General features: G+C 43.1%; 1 protein-coding gene across 1 annotated transcript in view; it reads left to right on the top strand.

Moving 5' to 3' along the window:
- The window catches only part of SYNJ2BP (synaptojanin 2 binding protein), a 30280-nt gene extending 17817 nt beyond the window's left edge, over window positions 1-12463 (top strand). The window contains exons 3-4 of the mRNA XM_075844567.1: window positions 1729-1824; window positions 9066-12463. Coding sequence (XP_075700682.1) covers window positions 1729-1824; window positions 9066-9209 — 240 coding nt within the window. The 3' untranslated portion in view covers window positions 9210-12463. The remainder of the gene's footprint in view (window positions 1-1728; window positions 1825-9065) is intronic.
- The last annotated feature ends 227 nt before the right edge of the window (window positions 12464-12690 follow it).

The following is a 12690-nucleotide window of genomic DNA, read 5'->3' as shown; positions in this document are numbered from 1 at the left end:
ATGACGCTTCAGCAGTCACATGGGATGAAACGTCATCCCAGGAGGCTGTCCCGGACAGACAACAGAGGAGTCGCTATGACCACGCTTAGGTTGGGTGAGTATCCTTTTTATTCATTTTTAACTCAAAAGAATCGCAGCTTTTCCGCGGCAAAGATCGCAACACCTGGCTATTTGCTGAGGGTTTTACCTCCCATTGAATTCAATGGGGAAAACCCACAATAGAAGAGCAGCGATTCTGAATCCTAAATCCGGTTGTGTCTGTCAGGGCTAGCGCAGATGTGAACGAAGCTTAATGCGTACGTTTATCTAATGTGTACAGCCAGCTTAAGAACAATTCATGAAATTAGAATTCCCTGCGATTGCCTTATTAACTTGGTAATAATCGAATTCCCTAATATTTTAGTTAAAGCACCTCTTGACCAGAAGTACACTTCATACTCCGTAGAGACCAGGACAATACTTGCATGGTACAGCTGAATACAGCATGCAGGTACATACAGATGGCTTTATGGGTGGGATGCACACATACATCTCTGATTTATACCGATCAGCCATAACCTAAAACCACTGAAAGGAGAAGTGGATAACATTGATTATCTTGTTACAATGGCACCTGTCATGGGGTGGGATATATTAGGCAGCAAGTGAACAGTCAGTTCTTGAAGTTGATGAGTTGGAAGCAGGAAAAATGGGCAAGTGGAAGGATCTTATCAACTTTGACAAGGGACAAATTGTGATAGCTAGACGACCGGGTCAGAACATCTCCAAAACGGGAGTTCTTGTGGGGTATGCAGTGGATAGTACCTACCAAGAATGGTCCAAGGAAGGATAACCAGGGTCATGGGTGCCCAAGGCTTATTGGTGCGCATGGGGGTGAAGGCTAGCCTGTCTGGTCCAATCCCATGGAAGAGCTACTATAGCACAAATTCCTGAAAAAGTTAATGCTGGCTATGATAGAAAGGTGTCCAAATACACCGTGCATAGCAACTTTCTGAGATGTACAATGTAAGTGAAGTTGCACACAACCTAGTGCCACTTGGGCCGCTTTACACGGCATCCGAGTGGTACCCGATAGTTTTCACTGACCCATTCACTTGAGCAGGTGAATCGGGTCCGTAAAATATGATCAGATTCTCCGATCCGTGGAAATATAGGGTATGTCCTATCTTTCCACGGATCACTGACGGGACCTGGTTGGCACACAGCGGTGGTATGCATTAGGCGTTAGAGTGGGCATGCTGAGCCTCGTCCATTGTGGAAAGTGCCAACAATAAGCACGTGGGCATCAGAACTTGACCATGGAGCAATAGAAGAAGATGGCCTGGTCTGGTGAGTCACTTTTTTTTCTTTAACATCATGTGGACTGTCTGGGCGTGTGTGTCGCTTATCTGGGGAAGAGATGGCACCAGGATGAACTATGGGAAATAGACAAGCCGATAGCAGGGGCAGTGTGATGTTCTGGGTAATGTTCTGCTTGAAATTTTGGTTCTGGCATTCATGTGGATGTTACTACCTAAACATTGTGGCAGACCAAGTATAGCCCTTCATGACATCCCTAACGGCAATGGCCTCTTACAGCAGGATAATGCGCCCTGCCACACTGCAAAAATTGTTCAGGAATGTTTTGAGGAACATGATGAAGAGATCAAGGTGTTGACTTAGCCTCTGGAGACAACTACGAATGCCTTCAATATTATCTGGATATAATTTCTTTTTCTCTCTATTCAGGTAAATGGTTTCAAACTAGAAAATCTCTTGCATAAGAAGGCTGTGGACCTCTTCAGAAGCTCTGGTGAACGTGTGGTGCTAAAAGTTCAACATCAGGTCAGTGACATCTACTGGTCAACTCCATGGGCTACAGCTATACATGAATATATTATAATATATAGCCCCCTTTTATCTGGAGAAAAGGCATTGTATATGTATATATAAAGTCCAGAGCTGGTCACCCACCATCCTCTGCTAGGCCCCAGTTTATTCCTGTGCTCTGGGACGTCACGTGTGATCATTGTCACTGGTTCGTGTACAGTGGGAGTATTTCCTATGCAGACTCCCAGGTAGCTCATGACAGAAGTGATGGACTTGCCCAGGATTGATCTAGGGTCTGGGATTTCTGAAACAGCAGTTCTGATGAGAGTGAAGCTTTTGGGACATGTAGAGCACCACATTGCTGGTCAAAAACTGGATCTCTGTTCGACTTGGTCCTCCCAGGACGCACAATTATTTTAATTGCAGCAGTGGAACCTCCTAAATGTATTCGCTGTGGATATGTCCCGATACCTTATGTAACAATTACTTGTGTTTTTTAATGGTATGTCTTTCCTCAAAGTCAATCCAGAGATCCACGAAACACACCTCGCGTTTCCTAAAATCACAGATTTCATTTTGCATTGTGTGAACAGGATTTTATAAAGTTAGTGATTACCATAAGACTATTTCACTACAATGAACTACAGAGTCACTTATATCCATTACAGCTCCCATAGGATTTGTCCCAAGTTTTCCCAGGCTCCTGAATCACATATGTGCCTAGTTAATCCTGAAGAGGGCAAAACAACAAAACCAAATAAATGCCCACCTTGCATAGATGCCTATATTGATCTATTAGGGGTTGCGTGTGGATGATGTGAAATTAGATCAATTCTATGAATCAGATTAAAGGGGGTTGTCTCATATGGACTACCCATTTATTTCTATGTGATTTTTAGGGCATATCGACACCATAAAGGGGGTCCCCTGCTCAGGGCCACCGTCTAATAGCCAGAGCGGAGAGCTACTTTCGCACTGCTGGACTGGGTCCACTCATGTATTACATAGTCAGTCATTGAAATTATGCTGCAAGTAAACGTTTGGCTTGTCACAGGAGTTGTCTTTGAGACTTAACTTTTTTGTGCAAGTTCAACCACTCAACTCCATATTACCCTACTTTTATTTGTAACTTTTAAAACAAGTGTCTAGTACATTTTTTATGGTTCAATAAAATTTTAATAGAACAGCTACAAAGTATAAAATAATTCTAATTCGGCTCTGGAAAAATGTTTCACATAGGAGTGTAAGTGTAAACAAGTTGTTCCGAAAAATAAACTTGGATAATGCATTCTGCACATACAAATGATAGAATTCAATCCAATAAGGAGTGGGGGGAAAGAAACCAATAAAAGAAGATGGGTGTGGAGAAGGTACACGAGGAGATGGGAAGGGGACATAATATTTATGACCACTTAATAAATCCGGGTGGAGATTGCAATACAAAAAGATATTGAAATCAATTACCATTTACCCAGAAATCAAAACAGTCTGAAGACCTGAATGCCACCCATGGGGTCGATGTTGCAAGAAAGGATTCTAATCGCCCATCGTCACTAGCTTTAAGTTCTTCCGTATGCATGATGTGATTGAGGGCTTCAACCATGTGAGACGTGAAGTCGCTACGCTAGATATCCATAAGAGTAAGACAAATTATTCCACGTCTGTTATAACATTTCGAAGTAAGCCTGTGAACATAGATAGAAGGGCTTGGGATGGTACCAAGGTAATATTGGGTCAACACAAGGAGTTGTAAAGGAGAGCAATATCTTGACATAGCGAAGCTATGGGCTGACACTGCCACCAAGTGTGCAGCATGAATGCCACTCCCCGATTACATTGCCAACACATTGGGGTCACCTTTGGATAAGCCCTATGTAGCTTGTCAGGAGTCCTGTACCATTGAGACAGATCTTTATAGTTTAATTCTTGCATTTTACATGAGACTGACGTTTTATGAATGGGAGCGTAAGATTTAAGTAACTGTTCATCAATAAACTTCTGGCCCAATACAGACTCCCATGAGCGCATAAAACGAGGTCTTGAGTCCCCCATCTCCCCTGATAACATTCCATAGACTAAAGAGAAAGTGTGAGTCGGGGGAGAGGGAGAGACACGGCTTTTCGAAGGAGGTAAGTGTTTTTATGAGACATGAAATAGGAGCCAATGAGGAAATGAAGCCATGAAGTTGAAAGTAAGGAGGCCATCTATTAGACTGAAATCCCATAATGTCGACAAAGTCTGCCACGGTTCATACCCCTTTCTCATTAATGACATCCCTAACTCGAGGTAATGTATGTGGAGGGGCAATGCTAAGATGGAGAGTGGCAGGGAATTGCGTATTATCTACTATCGGTGTGAGGGGACCTGGTATAGCTACTAGCCCCGATAAGACTCAGAACTTATGTCAAGCCGCATTTAGGGTCTGTAGGAACGATGAAATGCCCATGTGGGAATCAGGAGATCTCTTTGACCCCCAAAACATCCCCCCTCCTCCGAGTCTGTAGGGGACATGTCTAGTCACGTCCGAGATAGCAAAGGGAGCCATTTACACATATCCTTACCGTGGGGTTTTTATAGAGTGCCATAATACATTGTAACATGCGAGAACCCAAGCCGACAGAGTGAAGAGTTGCCTCTAGGAACCTCCAGCTGACCCTATCAAAGGCCTTCTCTGCATCCACAGAATGCAAGCAAAGTGGGGACCCAGAGATACAAGCCCTCATAATCAGGGACAACATTTTTAACGGTGTTATCCCGGGCTTCTCGGCTAGGAACAAAAATAAGTGTCTAGTGCTTTATTAAATGTTATCGATTAAGCCATTACTACCGCCTTCCAGAATTTGACCAGTCTTACTGTAAAGAACCCTTTCCTATATTAATAATGGAAAATGTCTGTTGTACAACTCTGCGAAAATATGCAGCCATATATTACCCTTTGCCAGTCACTTTAGAATACAATTTAAACTTCTAACTCTGACCCACAAAGCTCTCCACTGTGCTGCACCTCCTTACATCTCTTCACTCATCTATGTCTACCACCTGACCCGTGCCCTATATTCTGCCAGCTCTAAGATTAAAGAGGCTCTGTCACCAGATTTTGCCACCCCTATCTCCTATTGCAGCAGATAGGCGCTGCAATGTAGATTACAGTAACGTTTTTATTTTTAAAAAACGAGCATTTTTGGCCAAGTTATGACCATTTTCGTATTTATGCAAATGAGGCTTGCAAAAGTACAACTGGGCGTGTTGAAAAGTAAAAGTACAACTGGGCGTGTATTATGTGCGTACATCGGGGCGTGTTTACTACTTTTACTAGCTGGGCGTTGTGTATAGAAGTATCATCCACTTCTCTTCACAACGCCCAGCTTCTGGCAGTGCAGACACAGCCGTGTTCTCAAGAGATCACGCTGTGATGTCACTCACAGGTCCTGCATCGTGTCGGACGAGCGAGGACACATCGGCACCAGAGGCTACAGATGATTCTGCAGCAGCATCGGCGTTTGCAGGTAAGTCGATGTAGCTACTTACCTACAAATGCTGATGCTGCTGCAGAATCAACTGTAGCCTCTGGTGCCGATGTGGCCGACACGATGCAGGACCTGTGAGTGACGTCACAGATCTGCACTGCCAGAAGCTGGGCGTTCTGAAGAGAAGTGGATGATACTTCTCATCAGAACGCCCAGCTAGTAAAAGTAGTAAACACGCCCCGATGTACGCACATAATACACGCCCACTTGGACTTTTACTTTTCAACACGCCCAGTTGTACTTTTGCAAGCCTCATTTGCATAAATACGAAAATGGTCATAACTTGGCCAAAAATGCTCGTTTTTTAAAAATAAAACCGTTACTGTAATCTACATTGCAGCGCCTATCTGCTGCAATAGCAGATAGGGGTTGCAAAATCTGGTGACAGAGCCTCTTTAACACCCTCCATAATCTGAACCTCCCTCCCATCTCCAAGACTTTTGAAAATGTATGTTTTTTTTCTAAGACAGGCCTATCACGTTCCCTAATCTGACTCCTTTCCTATGCCCGCCTATTACATTATTCATTAGAACCTGACCCCCTCATTCAGCAGCATCCCCCCCCCCACACTCCTTGCACCCTAATGTACTTCATGTCCGTCTTACACGCATATTGGCTGGTGACCGGCTCATGCAGCTTTGTGTGTATTACCTCACAAGTATAAAAGATGGCTGGACCATTGTACTGGACAAGCATTTTTAACCTCTTGTGTCAGCCCTATTTTCTCATAGATTGTAAGCTCTTGCGAGCAGGGTCCTCACTTCTCTTGTTTGGATTGTTAATTAGCTTTGTCACTATGTAATGTCTGATATTGTCTGTACATGTTCCCTCTGAATTATAAAGTGCTGCAGAATATGTGAAAATAAATAAATAAATATAATTGTTATTTATATAGGAGAGGCCGTATATATCTCAATAAAACTAGGCATTTGCCATTCAGGGGCTTGGAAGAGCTTGGGAGCTGTAGTCCTTCGTATTTTTCACTTTTAGATTTCGGAGAGGACAGCAGAAACTGATAGAAGTCATTTTAGGTGGAAACGCTCTTTAAGAAATATATTGTGACTTGCGTTAGGCGGGATTCACACGACCGGGTCGTTCCTGAGCCCGAGTGTCGGCCGGTAAAATCGGCCATTTTGCCCGGCCGGTTTGCATAAGTTTTGCATCCGTGCCGGGCCGGGCAGATCCGGACAGTGACATCAGCGGCAACTCCTGAAGGGGAATCCCCATGTGTTCGGGGATTCCGCTTCAGGAGTTTCCCCTGATGTCACTGCCCAGATATGGACAGAGACATCAAGCGCTCTGTCCAGGAGCGGAATCCCCGAAAACACGGGGATTCCGCTCCTTCAAGGAGCTAAAGTGCGGCTAGCACATAGCAGAGCGGGGAGATACCTCCCTGCTCTGCTATAGTGGCGTCGCTACAGTAGTAGCAGCAGCAGTAGCAGCTGCTAGCGGCGCCATGGAAGGTGTCGCCGGGCGAGGGTGCTTTTAAAACAAGCAGGGGAAGGGAGCCAGCGCAGCGCTCCCTTCCACCTGCTGTACACCCCGGCCCTGCCACACAGTGTACAGCGATGCCATTTGTCCGAATGGCATCAACTCCTCCTCACATGCACTCTGCGCTGTGAGGAGGAGGAGATAGAGCGCAAGCGCCGGGAAACCCGGCCATCACTCGGAACACATTCCGGTGATGGCCGTGTAATACCCGGCCCCATAGACTTCTATGGGAGCCGGGTACCCGGGCGAAGATAGAGCATGTCCTATTTTTTGACGCCTGGATTTCCCGGCCGTCAAAAAATCGGTCGTGTGAATAGCCCCATTAGGGGTCTATCATTCCTAATGCAGCCGGGTGCCGGCCGATTTATGAACGGCCGGCACCCGGCCGGGAAACCCTGCCGTGTGAATGAGGCCTTACTCTAGTATTTGCTTGAACAACTTTTAAACTATCACGATTTTTAGTTGTAGCCATAGAAACAGGTTTGATCTGGGGTTATCCATCAAAGATAGATGGCAGCAGATATGTGATACCCAACACGGCAGGCAAACGCGAGCTGTCAGGACTGATTTTTTTTTAACCTGTCCTTGCCTCATATGCTGGTCCTATGTTCTGATCTAGAGCCTCGGAGTTCCTGCTCTGTGTAACACTGAGGAGCAATGGCATCAGAATCTCTCCAGTTATTATACAAGTGAAGGTCTCTGCGAGTTACATATTGCAGAAGCTGCCGGTTTGCTGTTTAATAAGTCACCTCTGTGTCGCGTTCCCTCGGCTCGTTCACCGGTCATGCTTCTACCACCGGATAGCAAGCTCTGCTTCACAAGATAGCGCTATTTTTCTCACTTTCTCAAAAGTTTCCTCTTCTCCATATTTGATGCTACTTTAACCCGTGAAATACTATAGGCAGACTAGTGATACTTTTCCAACTCCCAATCCATAAGGCAATATATAATGCAGATGTGGTGATCCGGTTATCCTTAGACCTTGTTCACACGGCGCTAAAAAACAATGCAGTGTAAACGTGTCAAAAACGGTTTTGTAAAGCGCTTTTTAAAATACAGGCATTTTGGGACGCGTTTTTTACGTGTTTTGTTCACTCTTTCTGCACTTTTTATTGGTGCGTTATTAGGACTCCCGTTGGCTATGGGAATTAGGCGTGGTTTATGTGCCAAAGAATTGCCCTGACGCTTCTTTTTTTACATGACACGCTTTTTTATATACACTTGTGTAAAAAACGCGTTGCATACAATAACAATGCCCTTACCCGTTGTCAATAGGAAGCTTAAATCATGCATTCGACACGCATCAAATACACTCTGTGTGAACAGGGCCTTAGACCTTTAGGGTCCACTCACACGTTGCGGTTAAGATGGGCTTAGAACCGCATAGAAAAAACGCATCTGAAAACCACATGCGTTGTTAGTGATTTGTTACGAAACAGAAAAAAAAAAAAGCAACCGCATCGATTAACGCACCAAATTGCGGCAAAAGCGCATGCTGATTTCGGATGCGTTTTTTTTAGGTGTGCACCTCAACCGTCACGTGAACCGAATGTATATAGGCTGATTTCGACAGTACCGGCCTACCATCTTATGTGTATGGCGGCGTTTCGACTCCAATGATGGCAAAGGTTGGTGGAGAGGTTTGGGCATGTTGAATATCAACATGCCCGATCCTTTTGTTCGTTATTAGATAAGCCACTGCCAGAGGAGTCTGCCGGTGGCTTTTTCCCCAAAGAACACATGCACGAGCCAATCAGAGTGTGCATGTGTACGGGGGAGTCGGGAGGAGCAGCTGTCGGCCGAACGAGCATTCAGCTGACGGCTATCTAAAATGTATGGCCAGCCTTCTATTTGCGCAGGCACTTACATGTAGCCAGATCTTTCTATGTCAATCTCTAACGTCCGATCAGCACTGGAAAACTCTGTAGGTTTCTTCGAGCAAGACTGATGTGTGTAGATCTGGTACAATACCAGGAACCCGGCTGTATCACTAAACTCTGGATACTTGTTATGGTGTTTGAAGAGTCGAGAACCACACGAGAGACCTGCAAGTCACACTGTGGCCACCCTGGTTGTAGAACATTTCCACCAAAATTTAAATGCAACTGTTATTATGTCTCCTATTTATGGTAGGATGCTGCTTTTTGTTTTTGAAGATTTTTTTCCTCTTAAATGTGTATATTATGTCTTTTTGAATATTTCCTATTTACATCGCTTATTTTTTTTTTTTTTTACCAGAGTCATCTAAATGGTCCTTTGGGAAGTAAAAGTGATAGAGACTCTGAAGGGACGTCACTGGTAATGATTGTGGTGCCTGTAATTCTAGCTGCTGTGGCCATCTATGCATTTGTAAAACTTCGACAACGTTCGGCAAGATTCTAAATGGGCCAAAGTATGCAAATACGAAGAAGACAAACGAATACAGCTATACATACGCTAGCTCCCGAGATACCTCCACAGTGTCTTCTGCCTGGAAATAGATTTAATCGCTTGGAGTGGTACAAACCACAGGAATATTTTGAGTACAATCATTCTGACATTATATGGTATCTTGCATTAGCTGTGACATTATACTTTCCTATACACCTCCTCTGTTCCTGTCCTATTAATTAATTTGAAATAAGTTATTTTTTTGTAAATGTCCCTTTTTGTGTCCATGTATACTTATTTCAGATAACCTTTTTTCCAAATGAATTAGGGGGGGGGCCTTCAAAACACGAGGGACGGTATGTGAATGCTTGTATGTACTGAACGACAAAGTTAAGGAGAGAAGATATTTTTTTCCTACAAAAAATATTTACGACATAAGCCTTTATAGAGAACCTGTCACTAGGATTGGAGCATCTGTAAGATGTTAAGTGCGCAATGTTGTATTCTCCGCAAGTGCCAATTGGGGGTAGGAGCAGTGAGCTTTGCCCCATGACTTCTTAGAAAAAGGCATTTCTGCTTCTTGGGTGTCATGGCTACAGGATAGTGTGACCAGCTTGGTTCTACTGAATAGTTTAGAGGACACAGTAGGTGCTTCGTATGTGGCCAGTTATGCTCATGTGCCCTTAAGGCGAAACGTTGGTAGGGCATCATATGGATGAAATGTATACAAAGGCCTGTCCTAATCATTGGTTCATCATTAATACACCGTTGTACTATTTACTGTGTTTTAGCCCATGGCATCTGGTGGTTGCTTTTTGGCCAATTGTAGCTGATGGTTTAGCTTCAGAGTTTTCACTAATAAACTATAGACGCTGCAGGCAGCATTCACAGATTGTACTGGCCCTCGTATGCCCAGAATACTTATATTGTTATTTTATGAACTGGTAGAGAATGTAAAATCTTGGGTTCTACGAAGCTCAATTATGTGGTTATTCGGTGGCCACCTCTCAGTAAGGAGAGTCGCGGTTCCTACAATTAGTTTGCCCTCATCGTACTCTTCATACACTATTAAAGTCTTATTTATTTCATACAATGAACCCAATACAATAAAAAAAAAAAATATTAACAAATTTTAATATAGATATTTTATTTTTGAGATTCCATGACATTTATCTTGCAGGGGGTCTTAACGGTTCTACTTCTAAAAAAATAAGTCATAGCCTTTATTACGTTACTACTCCCTTAGAATGTAACATTCCATATGTCCTCTCTATCTTTTAATTAATTTTGGCTATGGCAATATCCAATCTGGCCTTTAACATCATAAAACTACCCATATACTTTGTCTGTGGGCACCACTAGACTGCAGCGGACGCCCTTTTTTGCTATGGGTTTCCTAATGATAAGCATGTGACTCCCCACTCCCTTTTACATGAACATGAACCTCCATGTTTAGAATATGTTTCAGAGCTTGAATCTTACATTGAATGTCCAACGTCGATCAGCTTTTTCGATGCAACCACTCTACTAGACTAGTCTGCTGGCTGGCGAGGGATAGCCTCTAATTTGGGACATCTCGAATTGTTTGTAGAAAAGAAATAGGTGGTTAAGGAAAGTGGATTCTCTCCCAAATACTTTCATGACTTGTGCCTTTTGTCCTGATATTGGCGGAAGTGCCTTGTAACAGGTGCTTTGACATCTTAAGATTAATTTTATGTTAACATTGTTTTACTGTATATGTGTAAGGCACTGAAATAATGCTCATTCTGGTGTTCTGTTAGTATTTGGGTGCTTGAGCTATACATTGCCTCAAGGGCTTGTCTATTCTTATGTAAAAAAGGGTTATACCATTTTCTAGTGTACTTTGTGACCGCAAGCAGAGATTTTGTGCATTTTCAGGGTTAAAACAAATGTATATTACAAAGTTGCACAACTTGCATATTCCACAACTGGACAGCCCCTTCAATAGATGCTATACAAAGCCTAGTTACAGAGCTACGAATATTTGTGTTTTAAGCTGGTGTCACACGACCTATTTTCAGGCGTAAACGAGGCGTAATATGCCTCGATTTACGCCTGAAAATACGGCTCCAATACGTCGGCAAACATCTGCCCATTCATTTGAATGGGTTTGCCGACGACCTGTAATTTACGTGTCGTCGTTTGACAGCTGTCAAACGACGACGCGTAAAATGACTGCCTCGTCAAAGAAGTGCAGGACACTTCTTTGGACGTAATTTGAGCCGTTTTTCATTGAATTCAATGAAGAACAGCTCTAAATTACGGCCGTCAATGACGCCTCGCAAAATGCGAGGACGAGCATTTACGTCTGAAATTACGGAGCTGTTTTCTCCTGAAAACAGCTCAGTAATTTCAGACATAAATGCAGTTTACGTGTGCACATACCCTTAGGCTTTTACATACACACTGAATTTGTATGAAGGTAATGGGGCTAAAATTCTTGTAGTGATCTAGAGTGCCCAACCATTCGTGAGAACACTAATTCGTGTGACGCTGGAGAAAGCTGCATTACCCCAATACCCTGTTATATAACAACTGTTCGCTGGAAGCAACACTTCTTGACGGTAGTAGCTACGTAGTCCCTAGAGCATGAGCGATATATTCAGGTCGGAACTCTTTTCATAAAGCGAAAAAAATTATTCTAACCTCTCCCACGGTCTTAACTTATTTAGGGATCATTTCTACTTCCTTCCTATCTACTCTGCTGATGTTTTCAAATTGTTTCCACACGTTCTCAAGAAGTGGTTCAGCTGAGATTCCCTGTGTGAAATCAGAATAAAGCCTCATGGACACGGCAAAACTGTGTGCACAGAAGAGTTCTGTACTTCAGAGCTGTATGCACTCTGTATTATGGAGATTTTTTTGCTTTTAAGGCATCCAATGGAGCAATCTTTTTGAGATTCCATATGAGCCTACATACAATTTTTAGAGTTATACAGAGGTTTAATAGAGTCCCATAAAAGTCTATGGGTCTGTAAAATTCTGAAGTTGTATGCAGCTTCTATACGCACTTGCGCATGATATTGACATACATTACAGATGATAGAATTTGGTTACTATAGAGCTGATTAATAAAAAATGGAGCTTCACTTATTCATTTAAGACTAAAAGGTTTGTGATCAAGGCACTACACTATCAAATGGGTTCTCAATTGTGAAAATGTGTAGGATATTTAAACATCGCTTTCATAGAGTCTGTGTTGGTATGAAAAAAATAAAACTACACACTTAAGCAACCTGCATTTACTTCTGAAATCTCATTTATTTGATGTTACATTTTGTTCATTTGATAAGAACATATTATAGCAGAAGTAGAAATTAAAGCTTAAAGGGGTATTCCAGTCTCCAGCGCGTTTCACCTTTCCACTGGATAGGTGAAAATCCTACATCAGTGGGGATCCATCCACTTGACAGAACAGTACTTGGCTGTTTCCGTCAGCCTCTGCTCCATTCAAACTTCTAGCTGCTGTCTT

The sequence above is a fragment of the Rhinoderma darwinii genome, chromosome 12 (genome assembly GCF_050947455.1).
Source record: "Rhinoderma darwinii isolate aRhiDar2 chromosome 12, aRhiDar2.hap1, whole genome shotgun sequence".
Taxonomy (NCBI): domain Eukaryota; kingdom Metazoa; phylum Chordata; class Amphibia; order Anura; family Rhinodermatidae; genus Rhinoderma; species Rhinoderma darwinii.
This window is presented reverse-complemented; position numbering and strand designations above follow the sequence as displayed.